Source organism: Cherax quadricarinatus, chromosome 6 (genome assembly GCF_038502225.1).
Source record: "Cherax quadricarinatus isolate ZL_2023a chromosome 6, ASM3850222v1, whole genome shotgun sequence".
NCBI lineage: Eukaryota > Metazoa > Arthropoda > Malacostraca > Decapoda > Parastacidae > Cherax > Cherax quadricarinatus.
This window is the reverse complement of record NC_091297.1, coordinates 15,047,570-15,068,562: the sequence shown is the minus strand read 5'-3', so window position 1 is coordinate 15,068,562 and position 20,993 is coordinate 15,047,570. Positions and strand designations below refer to the sequence as shown.

At 46.3% G+C, this 20,993-nt stretch overlaps 1 protein-coding gene across 2 annotated transcripts; it reads left to right on the top strand.

The window, feature by feature from the left end:
• The first annotated feature begins 1,260 nt into the window (after positions 1–1,260).
• LOC128693664 (nicotinamide riboside kinase 1) lies at positions 1,261–13,813 on the top strand. Of its 2 annotated transcripts, none has more exons than XM_053783439.2 (2): positions 1,261–1,445; positions 13,021–13,813. In XM_053783439.2, exon 2 carries the CDS (start codon positions 13,055–13,057, stop codon positions 13,682–13,684), a length of 630 nt encoding a protein of 209 aa, XP_053639414.1. In that variant the 5' UTR covers positions 1,261–1,445; positions 13,021–13,054; the 3' UTR covers positions 13,685–13,813. The 2 variants fall into 2 exon arrangements, with proteins under 2 accessions (XP_053639414.1, XP_053639422.1); XM_053783447.2 differs by lacking the exon at positions 1,261–1,445 and adding an exon at positions 2,158–2,299.
• The last annotated feature ends 7,180 nt before the right edge of the window (positions 13,814–20,993 follow it).

Sequence of the window (20,993 nt, the reverse complement as noted above, 5' to 3'; positions counted from 1 at the left end):
TGTCTATTGTTAACTTGTTGCGTCTGTTGTTAACTTGTTGTGTCTATTGTTAACTTGTTGTGCCTATTGTTAACTTGTTGTGTCTATTGTTAACTTGTTGTGTCTATTGTTAACTTGTTGTGTCTATTGTTAACTTGTTGCGTCTGTTGTTAACTTGTTACGTCTAATGTTAACTTGTTGCGTCTGTTGTTAACTTGTTGCGCCTATTGTTAACTTGCTGCGTCTATTGTTAACTTGTTGCGCCTATTGTTACCATGTTGCGTCTGTTAACTTGCTGCATCTATTGTTAATTTGTTGCATCTATTGTTAACTTGTTGCGTCTATTGTTACCATGTTGCGTCTGTTAACTTGCTGCATCTATTGTTAATTTGTTGCATCTATTGTTAACTTGTTGCATCTATTGTTAACTGTGTCTGTTGTTAACTTGTTGCGTCTGTTATTAACTTGTTACTGTCATTGAACATGGGCTGCATAAAGTACACAGCCATTGAACGTGATCTGTGTACACAGTCATTGAACATGAGCTGTATAAAGTACACAGTCATTGACCGTGAGCTGTATAAAGTACACAGTCATTGACCGTGAGCTGTATAAAGTACACAGTCATTGACCGTGAGCTGTATAAAGTACACAGTCATTGAACATGAGCTGTATAAAGTACACAGTCATTGAACATGAGCTGTATAAAGTACACAGTCATTGAACATGAGCTGTATAAAGTACACAGTCATTGAACATGAGCTGTATAAAGTACACAGTCATTGAACATGAGCAGTGTAGCTACACAATCTTTGAATTAATAAGAAACAATTATGAGTCTGTTGTAAAGTTAATCAAGCGCCCCTTCATTACCAGGGCGGTGAATATATCTTCATTCCTGTCATCATGGGGGAAGCGTTAAAGCCTGAGATAATCAGGTTCTGACCCAGAGAGCTGGAGGACAGCTCTGGTTCCTTGGATCAAGAACTCTTCACCAGCATGGAAGGCACAATCCCTCCATTTTTTTCAAGGCTGTCATATAGTCGACTCTCTTATGTAAAGTAATTTTTTTTTTTTTTGGCACTTGCTATTGAGAAAGTTTGTCCAAAAATTAATAGGCGAGTATTATGTAGGCCTTGAAGGTGGTTTTCCATTGTGAGTGTACTTTATCATATACAGGAAAAATGGCAGTGTTTAGAGGAGTTTTATGTAGATCAAACGAGAAGGACAGTTGTTATCGCTGGCAACTGAGTGTAAATGTAAGTGGCTGAGAGGATTCAGTGTAAGTGTGAGAGGTAGCGAGGGAGGGTGTGCGTGGCCTTCCTCTCACAGTCTAGACTTTTAAGACTGGAAGAAACAGGGAAGAATGAGTGGGAATAGAATAACTTGGTGAGAGGAGATATTGCAAGGAGTAGGAGAGAGATACAACTGGTGAACCATCGTGGCAACTGTGTCTACATCTCACGGTCAGTTTTATCTCGTTATTGTTATGTAGCTAATGTTTTCCTCTGGTGGATATTAAAGTTGACTGAATCGTCATTTTTAACTTCCATTGTGTAGTTGTAATGGTGATAAATATTTTCTGGTAGACTGCCTCTTATGCCTCGTATCTCTCTGGATGTGGCAACAATATTACAAATTCCAATTATTGATAAGTCAGAGATATTGACATTCAACTATAACGCCATTATATGTTCATCTGATAAGTTATACGTATTGTTTGTGTTGTACACTTGAGGTGTGTGTAAGTGTCAGTAAGTAATTGTATGGTGTGTGTCAGTGATCGTGATTATTTTTTTGTTGGTGGACTTGATCACAAATGTTTTGGAAACTAAGCTGAGGGATGATCTTGTGCTAGTCTACATTAGAAGGCACTAGTCCATACAAATTGGTAGTAATTTACATTTGGCGACACTAGACTACACTAGGCGGCACTAGTCCACACTGAGTTGTAGTAATTTACACTAGGCGGCACTAGACTACACTAGGCGGCATTAGTCTATACTAGGAGGGACTAGTCTACACAAGGCGGCACTGGTCTACAACAGGCGGCACTAGTCTGACGAATCAGAGTGCAGTATTGTGGTCCCCATGGCAACGAGTGACCTATGGAGTGGCAGCAGTCAGCTGGTCTCATACAACGTAAATAAACATGATCAGCATGTAAGTCAGTGTTCTCTGGAGAGGCAAAGAGTCAACAACAGAAGTTCGAAATTACCAATGAGTGCCTTAATTACCAGGTCGTCGGCAGGAAGGAGATATTTTTGCTATGAAGGAATGAGATGAACTCCCAAGAAGACATTGAAGATTCTTAGCTACGGTAGGTAGATTGTGGAGTTATGATTTTAAAGTATTGCTTGCAACGTTGTAATCACCTAACTGTGGTTGCAGGGGGTCGATTCAGAGCTCCTGGCTCCACATTTTCACTGGTCGCTAATAGGTGGGTAGCTACGACAGCAGCTACTGTATATATATATATATATATATATATATATATATATATATATATATATATATATATATATATATATATATCGAAATGTAAATATCTCATTGTTTATACATTAAGTTAATTTTTATGTAAATTATTATTATAATTATTATTATTATTAGTAGTAGTAGTATTTGATTATGATTATTATTATTTTTATTATTATTATTATTATTTACATTATTATTATTATTATTATTATTATTATTATTATTTTTATTATTATTATTTACATTATTATTATTTACATTATTGAAATATGCGCTAGATCTGTATGGTTCATAAAATATTAGAGGAGTATTGATCACATAATGCAGACAAACTGCGTCGTTAATCAGAAGAAAAACTTAATAGTCCTTAATAACCTAGCTACAATATAAACCTTAAACTCAGCACACTAAGTTACAACAAAAGTAAAACTAGGAATAAATTTTAAAAAAAAATCCCATATATTTCTAGCGGGGTGATGTTGGAATAATGTTTCAGGTATGACTTCAGTATGTAGTGGAAGTCCTGTTTGGAACTGGTTCGTGTAGTTACTGAAGCTTTGTGGTGGTTGATAAAGACTGACCTTGCTTCTTCAAGGACTCATTATTATATACATGGAAAGCACTAAACCTGTAAGGGTCTTACAGCACTGCACAGCTAATACTGCTGTCTATGTTTTCTGCTTTCCATTATTGTCGCTGAGCCATTTAAAAGACAATACGAGCTGAAGGCACTAACTGGGCTGCTGCAGGGAGAACCTCCTCATCTGAGGCAGTAACTGGGCTGCTGCAGGGAGAACCTCCTCATCTGAGGCACTAACTGGGCTGCTGCAGGGAGAACCTCCTCATCTGAGGCACTAACTGGGCTGCTGCAGGGAGAACCTCCTCATCTGAGGCACTAACTGGGCTGCTGCAGGGAGAACCTCCTCATCTGAGGCAGTAACTGGGCTGCTGCAGGGAGAACCTCCTCATCTGAGGCAGTAACTGGGCTGCTGCAGGGAGAACCTCCTCATCTGAGGCACTAACTGGGCTGCTGCAGGGAGAACCTCCTCATCTGAGGCACCAACTGGGCTGCTGCAGGGAGAACCTCCTCATCTGAGGCAGTAACTGGGCTGCTGCAGGGAGAACCTCCTCATCTGAGGCACTAACTGGGCTGCTGCAGGGAGAACCTCCTCATCTGAGGCACTAACTGGGCTGCTGCAGGGAGAACCTCCTCATCTGAGGCACTAACTGGGCTGCTGCAGGGAGAACCTCCTCATCTGAGGCACTAACTGGGCTGCTGCAGGGAGAACCTCCTCATCTGAGGCACTAACTGGGCTGCTGCAGGGAGAACCTCCTCATCTGAGGCACTAACTGGGCTGCTGCAGGGAGAACCTCCTCATCTGAGGCAGTAACTGGGCTGCTGCAGGGAGAACCTCCTCATCTGAGGCACTAACTGGGCTGCTGCAGGGAGAACCTCCTCATCTGAGGCACTAACTGGGCTGCTGCAGGGAGAACCTCCTCATCTGAGGCACTAACTGGGCTGCTGCAGGGAGAACCTCCTCATCTGAGGCAGTAACTGGGCTGCTGCAGGGAGAACCTCCTCATCTGAGGCAGTAACTGGGCTGCTGCAGGGAGAACCTCCTCATCTGAGGCACTAACTGGGCTGCTGCAGGGAGAACCTCCTCATCTGAGGCACCAACTGGGCTGCTGCAGGGAGAACCTCCTCATCTGAGGCAGTAACTGGGCTGCTGCAGGGAGAACCTCCTCATCTGAGGCACTAACTGGGCTGCTGCAGGGAGAACCTCCTCATCTGAGGCACTAACTGGGCTGCTGCAGGGAGAACCTCCTCATCTGAGGCACTAACTGGGCTGCTGCAGGGAGAACCTCCTCATCTGAGGCACTAACTGGGCTGCTGCAGGGAGAACCTCCTCATCTGAGGCACTAACTGGGCTGCTGCAGGGAGAACCTCCTCATCTGAGGCACTAACTGGGCTGCTGCAGGGAGAACCTCCTCATCTGAGGCACCAACTGGGCTGCTGCAGGGAGAACCTCCTCATCTGAGGCACCAACTGGGCTGCTGCAGGGAGAACCTCCTCATCTGAGGCACTAACTGGGCTGCTGCAGGGAGAACCTCCTCATCTGAGGCACTAACTGGGCTGCTGCAGGGAGAACCTCCTCATCTGAGGCACCAACTGGGCTGCTGCAGGGAGAACCTCCTCATCTGAGGCAAAAACTGGGCTGCTGCAGGGAGAACCTCCTCATCTGAGGCACTAACTGGGCTGCTGCAGGGAGAACCTCCTCATCTGAGGCACTAACTGGGCTGCTGCAGGGAGAACCTCCTCATCTGAGGCACTAACTGGGCTGCTGCAGGGAGAACCTCCTCATCTGAAGGCACTAACTGGGCTGCTGCAGGGAGAACCTCCTCATCTGAGGCACCAACTGGGCTGCTGCAGGGAGAACCTCCTCATCTGAGGCACTAACTGGGCTGCTGCAGGGAGAACCTCCTCATCTGAAGGCACTAACTGGGCTGCTGCAGGGAGAACCTTCTCATCTGAGGCACTAACTGGGCTGCTGCAGGGAGAACCTCCTCATCTGAAGGCACTAACTGGGCTGCTGCAGGGAGAACCTCCTCATCTGAGGCACCAACTGGGCTGCTGCAGGGAGAACCTCCTCATCTGAGGCACTAACTTGGCTGCTGCACGGAGAACCTCCTCATCTGAGGCACTAACTGGGCTGCTGCTGGGAGAACCTCCTCATCTGAGGCACTAACTGGGCTGCTGCTGGGAGAACCTCCTCATCTGAGGCACTAACTGGGCTGCTGCAGGGAGAACCTCCTCATCTGAAGGGACTAACTGGGCTGCTGCAGGGAGAACCTTCTCATCTGAAGGCACTAACTGGGCTGCTGCAGGGAGAACCTCCTCATCTGAGGCACTAACTGGGCTGCTGCAGGGAGAACCTCCTCATCTGAAGGGACTAACTGGGCTGCTGCAGGGAGAACCTCCTCATCTGAAGGCACTAACTGGGCTGCTGCAGGGAGAACCTTCTCATCTGAAGGCACTAACTGGGCTGCTGCAGGGAGAACCTTCTCATCTGAGGCACTAACTGGGCTGCTGCAGGGAGAACCTTCTCATCTGAAGGCACTAACTGGGCTGCTGCAGGGAGAACCTCCTCATCTGAGGCACTAACTGGGCTGCTGCAGGGAGAACCTCCTCATCTGAGGCACTAACTGGGCTGCTGCTGGGAGAACCTCCTCATCTGAGGCACTAACTGGGCTGCTGCAGGGAGAACCTCCTCATCTGAAGGGACTAACTGGGCTGCTGCAGGGAGAACCTTCTCATCTGAAGGCACTAACTGGGCTGCTGCAGGGAGAACCTCCTCATCTGAGGCACTAACTGGGCTGCTGCAGGGAGAACCTCCTCATCTGAAGGGACTAACTGGGCTGCTGCAGGGAGAACCTCCTCATCTGAAGGCACTAACTGGGCTGCTGCAGGGAGAACCTTCTCATCTGAAGGCACTAACTGGGCTGCTGCAGGGAGAACCTTCTCATCTGAGGCACTAACTGGGCTGCTGCAGGGAGAACCTTCTCATCTGAAGGCACTAACTGGGCTGCTGCAGGGAGAACCTCCTCATCTGAGGCACTAACTGGGCTGCTGCAGGGAGACCCTCCTAATCTGAGGCACTAACTGGGCTGCTGCAGGGAGAACCTCCTCATCTGAGGCACTAACTGGGCTGCTGCAGGGAGAACCTCCTCATCTGAGGCACTAACTGGGCTGCTGCTGGGAGAACCTCCTCATCTGAGGCACTAACTGGGCTGCTGCAGGGAGAACCTCCTCATCTGAAGGCACTAACTGGGCTGCTGCAGGGAGAACCTCCTCATCTGAGGCACTAACTGGGCTACTGCAGGGAGAACCTCCTCATCTGAGGCACTAACTGGGCTGCTGCAGGGAGAACCTCCTCATCTGAAGGCACCAACTGGGCTGCTGCAGGGAGAACCTCCTCATCTGAGGCACCAACTGGGCTGCTGCAGGGAGAACCTCATCTGAGGCACCAACTGGGCTGCTGCAGGGAGAACCTCCTCATCTGAGGCACTAACTGGGCTGCTGCAGGGAGAACCTCCTCATCTGAAGGCACTAACTGGGCTGCTGCAGGGAGAACCTCCTCATCTGAGGCACCAACTGGGCTGCTGCAGGGAGAACCTCCTCATCTGAAGGCACTAACTGGGCTGCTGCAGGGAGAACCTCCTCATCTGAAGGGACTAACTGGGCTGCTGCAGGGAGAACCTCCTCATCTGAAGGGACTAACTGGGCTGCTGCAGGGAGAACCTCCTCATCTGAAGGCACTAACTGGGCTGCTGCAGGGAGAACCTCCTCATCTGAGGCACTAACTGGGCTGCTGCAGGGAGAACCTCCTCATCTGAAGGCACTAACTGGGCTGCTGCAGGGAGAACCTCCTCATCTGAAGGCACTAACTGGGCTGCTGCAGGGAGAACCTCCTCATCTGAAGGCACCAACTGGGCTGCTGCAGGGAGAACCTCCTCATCTGAAGGCACCAACTGGGCTGCTGCAGGGAGAACCTCCTCATCTGAAGGCACTAACTGGGCTGCTGCAGGGAGAACCTCCTCATCTGAGGCACTAACTGGGCTGCTGCAGGGAGAACCTCCTCATCTGAAGGCACCAACTGGGCTGCTGCAGGGAGAACCTCCTCATCTGAAGGCACTAACTGGGCTGCTGCAGGGAGAACCTCCTCATCTGAGGCACTAACTGGGCTGCTGCAGGGAGAACCTCCTCATCTGAAAGCACTAACTGGGCTGCTGCAGGGAGAACCTCCTCATCTGAGGCACCAACTGGGCTGCTGCAGGGAGAACCTCCTCATCTGAGGCACCAACTGGGCTGCTGCAGGGAGAACCTCCTCATCTGAAGGCACCAACTGGGCTGCTGCAGGGAGAACCTCATCTGAAGGCACTAACTGGGCTGCTGCAGGGAGAACCTCCTCATCTGAGGCACTAACTGGGCTGCTGCAGGGAGAACCTCCTCATCTGAAGGCACTAACTGGGCTGCTGCAGGGAGAACCTCCTCATTTGATGCACTAACTGGGCTGCTGCAGGGAGAACCTCCTCATCTGAAGGCACTAACTGGGCTGCTGCAGGGAGAACCTCCTCATCTGAGGCACCAACTGGGCTGCTGCAGGGAGAACCTCCTCATCTGAAGGCACTAACTGGGCTGCTGCAGGGAGAACCTCCTCATCTGAAGGCACTAACTGGGCTGCTGCAGGGAGAACCTCCTCATCTGAAGGCACTAACTGGGCTGCTGCAGGGAGAACGTCATCCGAAGCACCAACTGGGCTGCTGCAGGGAGAACCTCCTCATCTGAAGGCACTAACTGGGCTGCTGCAGGGAGAACCTCCTCATCTGAAGGCACTAACTGGGCTGCTGCAGGGAGAACCTCCTCATCTGAGGCACTAACTGGGCTGCTGCAGGGAGAACCTCCTCATCTGAAGGCACTAACTGGGCTGCTGCAGGGAGAACCTCCTCATCTGAGGCACCAACTGGGCTGCTGCAGGGAGAACCTCCTCATCTGAAGGCACCAACTGGGCTGCTGCAGGGAGAACCTCCTCATCTGAGGCACCAACTGGGCTGCTGCAGGGAGAACCTCCTCATCTGAAGGGACTAACTGGGCTGCTGCAGGGAGAACCTCCTCATCTGAAGGGACTAACTGGGCTGCTGCAGGGAGAACCTCCTCATCTGAGGCACCAACTGGGCTGCTGCAGGAAGAACCTCCTCATCTGAGGCACCAACTGGGCTGCTGCAGGGAGAACCTCCTCATCTGAGGCAGTAACTGGGCTGCTGCAGGGAGAAGCTCCTCATCTGAGGCACTAACTGGGCTGCTGCAGGGAGAACCTCCTCATCTGAGGCACTAACTGGGCTGCTGCAGGGAGAACCTCCTCATCTGAGGCACCAACTGGGCTGCTGCAGGGAGAACCTCCTCATCTGAGGCACCAACTGGGCTGCTGCAGGGAGAACCTCCTCATCTGAGGCACTAACTGGGCTGCTGCAGGGAGAACCTCCTCATCTGAAGGCACTAACTGGGCTGCTGCAGGGAGAACCTCCTCATCTGAGGCACCAACTGGGCTGCTGCAGGGAGAACCTCCTCATCTGAAGGCACTAACTTGGCTACTGCAGGGATAACCTCCTCATCTGAGGCACCAACTGGGCTGCTGCAGGGAGAACCTCCTCATCTGAGGCACTAACTGGGCTGCTGCAGGGAGAACCTCCTCATCTGAGGCACCAACTGGGCTGCTGCAGGGAGAACCTCCTCATCTGAGGCACCAACTGGGCTGCTGCAGGGAGAACCTCCTCATCTGAGGCACTAACTGGGCTGCTGCAGGGAGAACCTCCTCATCTGAGGCACTAACTGGGCTGCTGCAGGGAGAACCTCCTCATCTGAGGCACCAACTGGGCTGCTGCAGGGAGAACCTCCTTATCTGAAGGCATTAACTGTGCTGCTGCAGGGAGAACCTCCTCATCTGAGGCACTAACTGGGCTGCTGCAGGGAGAACCTGCTCATCTGAGGCACCAACTGGGCTGTTGCAGGGAGAACCTCCTCATCTGAGGCAGTAACTGGGCTGCTGCAGGGAGAACCTCCTCATCTGAAGGGACTAACTGGGCTGCTGCAGGGAGAACCTCCTCATCTGAGGCACTAACTGGGCTGCTGCAGGGAGAACCTCCTCATCTGAGGCACTAACTGGGCTGCTGCAGGGAGAACCTCCTCATCTGAAGGGACTAACTGGGCTGCTGCAGGGAGAACCTCCTCATCTGAGGCACTAACTGGGCTGCTGCAGGGAGAACCTCCTAATCTGAGGCACCAACTGGGCTGCTGCAGGGAGAACCTCCTCATCTGAGGCACCAACTGGGCTGCTGCAGGGAGAACCTCCTCATCTGAGGCACTAACTGGGCTGCTGCAGGGAGAACCTCCTAATCTGAAAGCACTAACTGGGCTGCTGCAGGGAGAACCTCCTCATCTGAGGCACCAACTGGGCTGCTGCAGGGAGAACCTCCTCATCTGAGGCACCAACTGGGCTGCTGCAGGGAGAACCTCCTCATCTGAGGCACCAACTAGGCTGCTGCAGGGAGAACCTCCTCATCTGAGGCAATAACTGGGCTGCTGCAGGGAGAACCTCCTCATCTGAGGCACTAACTGGGCTGCTGCAGGGAGAACCTCCTCATCTGAAGGCACTAACTGGGCTGCTGCAGGGAGAACCTTCTCATCTGAAGGGACTAACTGGGCTGCTGCAGGGAGAACCTCCTCATCTGAGGCACTAACTGGGCTGCTGCAGGGAGAACCTCCTCATCTGAGGCACTAACTGGGCTGCTGCTGGGAGAACCTCCTCATCTGAGGCACTAACTGGGCTGCTGCAGGGAGAACCTCCTCATCTGAGGCACTAACTGGGCTGCTGCAGGGAGAACCTCCTCATCTGAGGCACTAACTGGGCTGCTGCAGGGAGAACCTCCTCATCTGAGGCACTAACTGGGCTGCTGCAGGGAGAACCTCCTCATCTGAGGCACTAACTGGGCTGCTGCAGGGAGAACCTCCTCATCTGAGGCACTAACTGGGCTGCTGCAGGGAGAACCTCCTCATCTGAGGCACTAACTGGGCTGCTGCAGGGAGAACCTCCTCATCTGAAGGCACTAACTGGGCTGCTGCAGGGAGAACCTCCTCATCTGAAGGCACTAACTGGGCTGCTGCAGGGAGAACCTCCTCATCTGAAGGGATACAACGAGGAAACTACTGCCCAGAAATAAAATTAATATTAATAATTTTATTGCTGTAAGTACATGTACAAGGTATACCTGGAGAGGGTTTCAGGGGTCAACGCCCCTGCGGCCCGGTCTGTGACCAGGCCTCATGGTGGATTAGGGCCTGATCAACCAGGCTGTTACTGTTGGCCATACGTAAACCGAAGTACGAACCACAGCCTGGCTGATCAGGTATTGACTTTAGGTGCCTGTCCAGTGCCTGCTTGAAGACAGCCAGGTGTCTATTGGTAATCCCCCCTTATGTATGCTGGGAGGCACTTGAACAGTCTTGGGCCCCTGACACTTATTGTGTTGTCTTTTATCGTGCTAGTGGCGCCCCTGCTTTTCATTCGGGGGATGTTGCATCGCCTGCCGAGACTTTTGCTTTCGTAGGGAGTTATTTTCGTGTGCAAGACTCGTGAAATCGTAATGACACGATTGCAAACAAACCATACCACAGGCGGGGATAGAACCCGCGATCAGAGAGTCTCAGAACTCCAGACCGTCGCGTTAGCCACTGGGCCAGCTAGCCACAATAAGATTCATCCAACTAGGTATATTTCTACACCATAGGAAGGTTAGCATAGGCACCACTGTAACCACAAATGCAAGTTTTTACAGATGAATCTCCAGCTAGCGTGGACGTGACGAACTGTAGCTCCAGTCCCCTCAAAGCCGTCAACATGACTCACGAAATCATAATGACACGATTGCAAACAAGTCTGGAGCTTTGAGACTCTCTGATCGCGGGTTCTATCCCCGTCCGTGGTATGGTTTGTGTGCAAATTTGGTACTAATCCCTCTAGGATTTTCCAAGTGTATATAATCATATATCTCTCCCACTTGTGTTCCAGGGAGTACATGTCAAGGAATTTCAACCGTTCCCAGTAATTTAGGTCTCGTGAAGGTTCTCTGTACATTTTCTAGGTCTGCAATTTCACCTGCCTTGAAATGCGCTGGTAGTGTGCAACAATATTTCAGCCCAGATCTGAAGAGTGTCTTCATGGGCTTTGGCATCCCTAGTTTTGAAGGTTCTCATTACCCTTCCTGTCATTTTTCTAGCAGATGTGGTAGATACGATGTTGTGGTCTTTAAAAGTGAGATCCTCTGACATTATCACTCCCAGGTCCTTTACATTAGTTATTAGCTCTATTGTTTGGTTGGAATTTGTTTATACTCCATATAGTTTTAATTTCCATATGTTTTCCATATCAGATAATTGAAATTTCTCTTCACTGAATTTCATATCGTTTTCTGCGGCCCATTTAAAGATTTGGTTGATGCCCGCCTGGAGTCTTGCAGTGTCTTCAATGGAGGACACTGTTATGTAAATTGGGGTGTTGTCGGATATGAGGATGAGGAACAGGATGGGGGGCGAGTACTGTGCCTTGTTGAACACAGCGTTTTTTTTTTTTATTTTTTTTTTTGTCTTCTAGGGCATCCAGGACCTTGTCACAGTGGTCCAGTAGTTGGGACAGGCAGGCACGACCTGTTCTAATCCCATGTTACCCTGAGTTGTGTAACTGATGGATATCTAGATGAGTGGCGATCTTCCTTCTTAGACCCTTTCAAAGATTGTTAATGATATGGGATGTTAGTGCTATCTGTCTGTAGTTCTTAGCTATTGCTTTACTGCCTCTTTTGTGGAATGGGGCTGTCTGTTGGTTTTAGCAGCTGTGGGACGACCCCGAGTCCATACTCCCTCTTCACAGAATGCTAAAAGCACATGATAGGGACTTCTTGCAGTTCCTGATGAACACGGAGCTGCACGAGTCTGGGCCTGGGGCAGAGTGCATGGCCATGTCACTTATCGAAGTCATGTGGTGTTAGGATAATATCAGATAAGTTTGAATCTACCAAATTCTGAGTCTCGGCCATAAAAAATTCATTTAGGTCTTCGACTCTCAGTCTGGTTAGTGGGTCGCTCAAAACCGAATCATACCGGAACTTGAATAACTCATTTCCTGGCTGCCATCTGTGTAGGACCCATATCGTGTAAGTAGAGATCCAATACTGGATGTTGTTCTCGACTTAGATTTGGCATAAGAAAAGAAATATTTTGGGTTTCTTTCAATTTCATTTATGACTTAGTTCTTCCCGCGTTTCTTGTCTCCTGTAAGATTCCTTTAGCTTAAGACTATAACTAACATCAAAAGCTTATTCTTTGATGTTTTCAGCTTATTATTTTAACCCCGCCCCATCCCCACCTAGATTGAAATCCTTAGTTAAGTCTTCCCAGAATGAAATCATAGCCGCGCTACAGAGCATTTCGGGCAAATTAGGTCAGTTTTGGCCAAGGATCGACCCATACCAGTCATCCAACACCCAGGTACCCATTTTGCTGATGGATGAACATGGACAGCAGGCGTCTTATGGAAACACGTCCTAATATTTTTCAGCCGTACTGGGGATCGACCCCCGAACCTCAGTGTGTCAGCTGAGTGAGCTAGCAGTCTATTAATGGAGCTAAATATATTGTTGATTTTGACTCCAAATTGAAGTTGTGTCTGGTAATTGCTGATGCAGTTATACAAAGTTTCAAGGTAGAGCCTTCGTAAACTTAAGTAAACTTTCAAACTTCAGCTAATTAAAAGTAACACTTTGGAACTATTTACTAATTTTAATGGATTTTCTAACTTGTAGAAGTCAGACAAACATACACAACATAAAATCCATGAAATACCTAGATTTTTCTTAAGACAAAATAATTAAAGCAAACAAGCTTTAGGTAAGCTAATTGTAATTGGAAAGGATGCGGTGATTTAATTATGTGTTTTCTGGATATTACAGCGAGGTGCGTGTTCTGAAGGAAAACTTACTGGAGATGGCGCAGTGGGTAGTAGTGGGTGTGTCGGGGGTGACATGTAGTGGGAAGACCACTATAGCACAACTCCTGCACCACAAGCTCCCCGGCCCCTCCAAACTCCTCACCCAGGACTTCTACTTCTATCCAGAGGATTCCTCCCACCACGTCCCAGCGCCTGCCGGCCTCAACCACCACAACTGGGAAGTTACTACCAGTGTTGACATCGAGAAGATGCTGAAAGACATTAGAGCTATTTTGGGATCTCCTCCATCACGGTTTAAAGATCCACCACTGGAGGATAGTTCCAGTGGTGGAGACGAGGATACAACTCGGCTATCAACATTCACTAAAGCCGTTCTTCTTATCGACGGGTTCTTGCTGTTTGGTTATCACGAACTGTATGAGATGTGTGACCTGCGCTATTTCATCACTCTGAGCCGCAGTGAGTGTTGGCAGCGCCGTCAGCACCGTCACTATGAGCCTCCTGACCCACCAGGATACTTCCACCACTGTGTGTGGCCTGAGTATGAGAAACACCTACAGTACGTTAGCACACTGCACGGCATTAGGTTCCTCGATGGTACGACTCCTCAGGGTGACACCTGCAACTTTATCTTTGATGATGTTGTAAATCTCTTAGAAAACTAGATTCCATAGGGTAAATTCACTATTAAAAGTGAAAAGTGCTTTTTTACTAGAGTCAAATAAGCTAATTTCCTAATTTGTAGATTGGTAAAACCGAGATTATAAATCAATAAAGCTTGTAAAACAACTGGATATTGGCGTTTGCAATATTAAGCCTGAGACACACTTAACCGACTGGACTGAGTCGCTGAGGTTGATACCGAAGTGGTGTAACTTACAGCCTCTGACTTGAATCAAATGCCAGATATATTTTTTTTATTCGACTAATGCTCTTTCCTGTATTATAGTTTTGTTTTAATTGTCTACCCTCTGGTAGACACAGTTGTTATTAATAGTAGCAAAGTTTTTCTTAAGCTGCTTGTTGCTGTTAATGACAGTAAAACTTTAATGGTCTAGTTCTTAGGCTTCTCCCTGAGCGTTGTATGACCCCCCCTTCCCTCCCTCCCGGGTGTTTTGAAACAACATAATAAGAGACTATTTTGATCTCCGTCTGAAACCTGCAGCATTAGCTATCAAATTTTGAATGACACCGATGTTCAAGTACACAGTGAGACTAAAACCGACATATTGTGCATGAGACACATTACATCCTATACTAGGTTTTAGAATAGTTAAGACTTTTTTTTTTATGTACAGATTACTAATTAGTTAAGTATACTGAGGGAAAAGAGATCCACTAAATCACTCAACAGGGCAGAGTAGCAGAACTACAGGAAGGACAGCTGCATGACAGCAAGGTCTCTAAACCTTGTATATGTACTCGTAGAAATCAAGATATTATCATACACTCCCGGGCGTGAACAAACCACCGACCACTGGAGGACTCACCAGTGGACTGGGAACATCAACAAACTTTTAACACTTTACAAGTGAGGTCTCCTCCAAGAATAACATCGCTGATATACAAGGTTCTTGAAGTAGGTAGGTGAGGACATCTTGGCTGAGTAGAGGTAAGACAAAATGTAATCAGTGGAAAGGGCAAAAGATGGATGAAGTAACTAGAATGAAGAGTAAAGAGGAGTGCCACAAGGCAGGAGATATTAATGTTGAGATGTGGGAGAAAAGTTGGGACATCTTAAACAAAGGTTTAGAATGTAAAACGGAAACGAAAAGTGAAGAAAAATTTCTGAATTATTCAGGAAGAAGCAGAGAAAAAAACCATGCATCGAAAGAGAGGTAGGCCTACTTCTTCCATAAAACGTAATTGTATCAGCAGTTGAAAAAAAAAAATGCTGTATAGTCCTTGTGGCTTAGCGCTTCTTTTTGATTATAATAATTGAAAAAAAATGTGATTACGTATTTTAATTAAAAATTAAGAATCTCAGAAAATGCTTTTAAACGGGCCTGAGGCTTGGAAATATGCAATATAACGACGTTTCACGATATTTCTTAAGGAGGTGGAGAGAATGAGAGACCAGCTGGTGAAGGTGAGTACTGGGAAAGAGTCAAATAATGAACAACTGAGAACAGTAAACGGTTGTAACCTTTCAGATATAATGAAAAAGAGAGCGACGAGACAGTGTCAAAAAATAATACAAGAGACAGTGAAGGAAGCTGTTTTAATTTGACAGATATACAGGACAGTGAATCATACAACAGAAAGGGAGAAAGAAAGTGGATGAGCAAGAGGTGATTGAAGACTTAATAACAATTACAGCTTCAGAGGAGGCAAAAAAAATGAGAACAGTTTCTTCCAGAGTGGAATCATGTAAAAAAATAACGCCGCCCAGTGATAGTTACCTTTCAATCAGAAGCAAAAAAGGGAATCAGACACTAAACAGAAAACCAAACTTCGGGAAGTGAGAAATGTGTGATGGAATATTTATATAGAGAGATCAAACATACAAGCAGAAACAAACTGCAAAGGTGAGGTGGAAGAAGAGGAAAACATAAAGTGAGACAATCACAGAAGCAGGGATGGTGATGCAGAAGCCAGGATATCAAGAGAATCAAGAATTATCAACCAGCAACCAGGTGTAGGAAACGATAAGATAAGATAAGATTTCGATCGGATTTTTATTAACCCCGGAGGGTTAGCCACCCAGGATAACCCAAGAAAGTCAGTGCATCATCGAGGACTGTCTAACTTATTTCCATTGGGGTCCTTAATCTTGTCCCCCAGGATGCGACCCACACCAGTCGACTAACACCCAGGTACCTATTTGCTGCTAGGTGAACAGGACAACAGGTGTAAGGAAACGTGTCGAAATGTTTCCACCCGCCGGGAATCGAACCCGGGCCCTCCGTGTGTGAAGCGGGAGCTTTAGCCACCAGGCCACCGGGCCCTGTCCCCCTCACCACTCGAGGGTAGGCTATCTTAGGGGCTGACCTTCATAAGTCAGCTGACTTAGGATGTTTAGGGCTACCACCAAGGAAGCAACTTCTGTGTCAGATGTACCTTCCTGGACATCATGGCACGAATACGAGTACGAATACGTGTTGATGACAATCAAAAGTCTGAGAAGAAATTCTCGAATGTATTTGTTCAAATTCAACTGTTGCTCCAGTGGATGTTTTTCAAACCCACTCTGGGGCAGTACTACTCCTCTCTTCTGAAGAAGAGTTACTTCAACTGCTTAAGCAGGACGTTCTTGATAAATTGAAGACTTTTGGTATCGTCCCAATTGCACCTGAAAGCTATCAAGCACAACGAACTGTGTTTGTGGCCAGAATTAACAGTTTCATGAGAGAGAGCTCAGTGGAGGAACTTGTTGCAGACTTTAATGAGGAGAATTCTGAATTTAAGGTTGTCAAAGCATATAAATTCTCTAAACCTACCAGCAACCAGGTAACATTAAAATTAATACTTGAGACACCTGAAGCAGCCAAATTCGTATGTTAAAATGGTTTCAAATGTTTTGGCACCAGATGTACACCAGACCAAATATCTCTTGAACGGTTTGTCAGTGTTACACAATGTTTCAAATGTTATGCATTTGGCCATACCACCAACAAATGCAGTAGCCCATCACTGATTTGCAGCATATGTTCTGGTGAGCATTCTTTTCGAGATTGCCATAACAAAACTAAGCCCAAGTGTGTCCTTTGCAATGGAAAACACCATGCTGTTTCCCCTATCTGTCCTAAGAGGAAAAAGGTAATCCAGAAAATTCTAGAAGCCAAGAAACTATCCAATTCTTCGAAGACCTCTCCCCAGGCACCTCCAACAATGTCCCAGGCTTCATTCCCAGCTCTGCTTGCATCTAGTGGGACTCCTCAGGCCTCTTCCACCGGTTCCAATGTTTGGAATTCTGCCCCTCTTGGAGTGCCCCAATCTAACCCTCACCTACAACAACACAAACGCAACACAAGGTTCATCCCCACTCCCCATGTCTCAGGGGTCCTCAGCCGGGGATATGACGAGAGCTCAACTAATGTACATGATGTCCAAGGACATAACAGGTGGTGATATTCAACTCTGCTATAATGTGTTCAATGATTTGTTAATGGCTAAAGGGATCACTCCCATTACAATCCCAGATAATGTTAAGGTCATTTTGACCCAGCCCCCTCATGACAGGAAGTATGTGCCCTACTCTTCCTCTACAAATACGCCTAATTCATCCCTTGTTCAGGGATCACCCGCCTCGCATACTCAGGTTAACTCCCCACAGTCCGCTGAGTCAATACCTGGCCCTAACCATGCCCCAGAGATTGGTGCTTACTCTTCCGCTATTGCAGCTGATCTTGTTGAACAGGAACTTTCCCAGGGTAATTCACCTGGTCTACCAAATTTTCCCTTGGAGCCTCCACAGTCTCCCATTAACTCTCACGAGCCTCTGCTTCCTGTAACTGGGAATATCACACCTCAGTTTTCTGATGATGGCTCTAATGACTCTAATGATTCTGTTAATATTACCAACTCTAGTGAGGATGGTGACGCTTTTAGTACACAAGCAACTACTCAGAATTTCCCTCCTTCCCTTGACGAGTCCAGCAGGGATAATGTGTATACCAAACAAATTTACTTGCAGACGTTCAGACTGCAGTACACGTGCGAAGTGCAAGAAATAATGGGGATTACAATTTTTCAACTTAATGTTCAACATTTCTTTAATAACCGTTACAACCTTGAAGTTGAACTACATAATTACAATCCCGATGTTATACTCTTGAATGAGACAGCTGCGGGAGTTGATCAACATATTAAATTACGTGGTTACTCTACTGTGGAGAAATCGAGAGGACCCTATAGTGGCGTAGCCATCTTAGTTAAATTAGACTATGCATTTAGAAATATTCACGTTGATGAAGATAACATTCTTGCAATAGAACTAACGACGTCTCATGGCCAACTATGATAGGAACTGGATATTTTCTCCCGAGACAACCAAATATAGAGTCAATTCCTCTACATAGGATATTAAGCAGAAATATTCCAACAATTCTAGCGGGAGATTTTAATGCTCATCACCCTGCCCTCTTTAACTGTGGAGTTGGTAATCCACTGGGTGACTTGAAAGGAAAACAACTATTTAATATCATGACAGCCAGAAACTTGTCATTTCAAGGCCCATTCTTTAAATCGTATATTGGTCCTCATCCAGGGACACCAGATATAGTCCTGACAAACAGAGACTGTGACCTCTTTCATTGTCGTATCTCTCCTGGTGGAAACGTAGGATCTGACCATATCCCTGTTATAATACAACTACAAACTTCTCCATTTAGAATACCTGTACCTCCTAAACCCAATCTCAACACCCTAGGATTTGACCCCTTCAGGGCATTTCTGGGTGAAGATGAAATTGTGTCGTTGGAAAATCTACCTTCCACTGCAATTGATGACGCGATCAGGTCCCTTCACAATCGAATAATTGATGCTACTAATGCAACTTGCCACTTAGCTCCCACAAAGATCTACCAACAATATAAACCTACGAGGGAAATTAGAGACTGTATGAGAAATTATCAAACAGAATGTCGAAGGCATCTTCAAATGTGGCAACCACCAGTAGCTACACTGTATAGATTGAGGCAAGAATTAATTAACATGATTAGTCATCACAAACGTGACTTATGGAAATTGTTAGTTGTCCAAGCTAATCAGTATAAACGAGAGCCTGCAAAATTTTGGAGTAAGATTGGGCAACTTTTCGGTGCAAAGCACAAGGCTCCCAGCTACCTAATTCATACCTTCACTGATGATGATGATGATGAAGAGGTTGAGATTCAACTTGATGATCCACAGGACCAGGCTAGTTTGATGGGTGATGTATGGGAGAAAATTCTCTCCCACAATAACAGTCGTCGATTTGATAATAATCACTATCAGTTGGTCAATGAATGGAGAGATGAGAACTTAGATGATCTACAACCACTACCTTCCATCGATACATCAACTCTTGAAGATGCCCACCCTCTTACTAGACCTATCACACTACTTGAGATGAGTCAGGTTATTGGAAGAATGCGAAATAGAGCCCCTGGTCTCTCTGGAATAACAATGAAACAAATAAAGTTCCTACCCAGAAATTGTAAACAGTCTTTGGTTAATATCTTTAATGCCATCTTGGCCTCCGGACATTTTCCAGTTGTTTTTAAGACTGCTAGGATGATCTTTCTTGCTAAACCCCATAAAGACATCCACCAACCAGGGAACTATAGACCTATATCCTTACTTGAAGTCACTGGAAAAGTTCTTGAGAAGATCATTTCCAACAGACTGAACTACTATATGGAGTTTAATCACCTTTTTACTGAAAAACAGTGTGGGTTTAGGACACATAGAGGTACCCATCATGCAATAAATATTATTTTCCATACTCTAGCGAGTCTGAAACATCAAGGCAATCTTGTCCTAATTGCCACCAGAGATGTTCATAAAGCTTTTGATAGCTTATGGCATGATGGTTTTATATACAAACTTATTGACCTACCTGATCATAACTGGACGTTTCTCAGATTTATATATAACTTCTTAACTCGAAGAAAAATCATTCGTACCTTTCATGGCAAATCAACAGAGCCTTTTAAACCAACAGCTGGTGTCCCACAAGGTTCTTGTCTTAGTCCAATTCTATTCAATATTTATGTGAATGATCTTCCTCAACCAGAGTTTAATGATACAATTATAACGCAATTTGCAGATAATGTTATCCATGTCGTCTCGTCAACTCCTGTAACAGGAAAATACAAATAGGAAAGAGTCATAGAAAAAATGAAAATTGAACGTCGTCAAACATCCAATTGGGAAAAGAAATGGAGAATTACGACTAACCCTGACAAAGTCCTGGTTAGCACGATAGGATGTTTTGCATCAACCATCGAAGATAAGGGGGTATCTCCATCAGAGGTACACCTGTAGCCATTAGAAATCCTAACAAGATCTTGGGATATGAAATAGACAGGCTGCTCCACTCAACATCTCACGTCAATAAAAAGATCAACATAGCCAAAGCCGGTCTTAACAGTCTCTTTAGATTTAATCAAGCCCCTTCACATCTCAAAAAACATCTGTATAAAATGATGGTAAGACCTATACTCGAATGCCCATGTGTCCCAATGTCGTTTACAAAAAAGACCAACATGCTAAAGTTACAACGGGTCCAGGATAGAGCTCTTCCGCTTTATTACGGGTACCAGGAGGAGAGAATCAAAATGGCAGATTTACACGTACAACAAGATATTACTGCCTTAAATATACTCCTTGATATGCTGAAAAAGAGGCAACTCTATGCAATGCAAGAACTCTACATACCAGATAGAGAACATCCTCCCCAAGTTGAAAATACCACTGACTATATCATTAACACTCCTCCTCACAGGACCCAAAGAATGACTCTCCCACAGAGGGTACGTCGCTTCATTCATAAAGACGATTACCATCGACCAATGATCTTGAGCAACCTCCCTGCAGATGAAGATGATTGTGTAACACCAGAACCCTTCTATGTCTACTAAGAACATTGTCGCCCTAATTATGGATATATCTTATATAACTTTTTCACATCTACTATTAAATTCGCTATATTTACTATGGCCGGACACCACCTTGAAAGAAGCCAACGTCTCTAGTAATTTTTCATGAGTTGTCTATATAATCATCGCCTTGCCTTGTCGTTGAAATCTTCGTTATGCAATTGCAACTTGTATATCTATTACCGATTCAGAGTCGTACACCTATATATTTGTTATATCTCTGTGAATCTGATGATTAAGTGTTATACCCCTTTCAATAATTTTCTGTTATTACACATACACATTTCAGATTGCACCATAGTGGTTGTTTCACTTCCCTTTTATATCCTACCTCGCTCCCCCTTCCACCCTTTTCCATGTTTCTATCCTTACCCATCCTTCTTCCTTACCC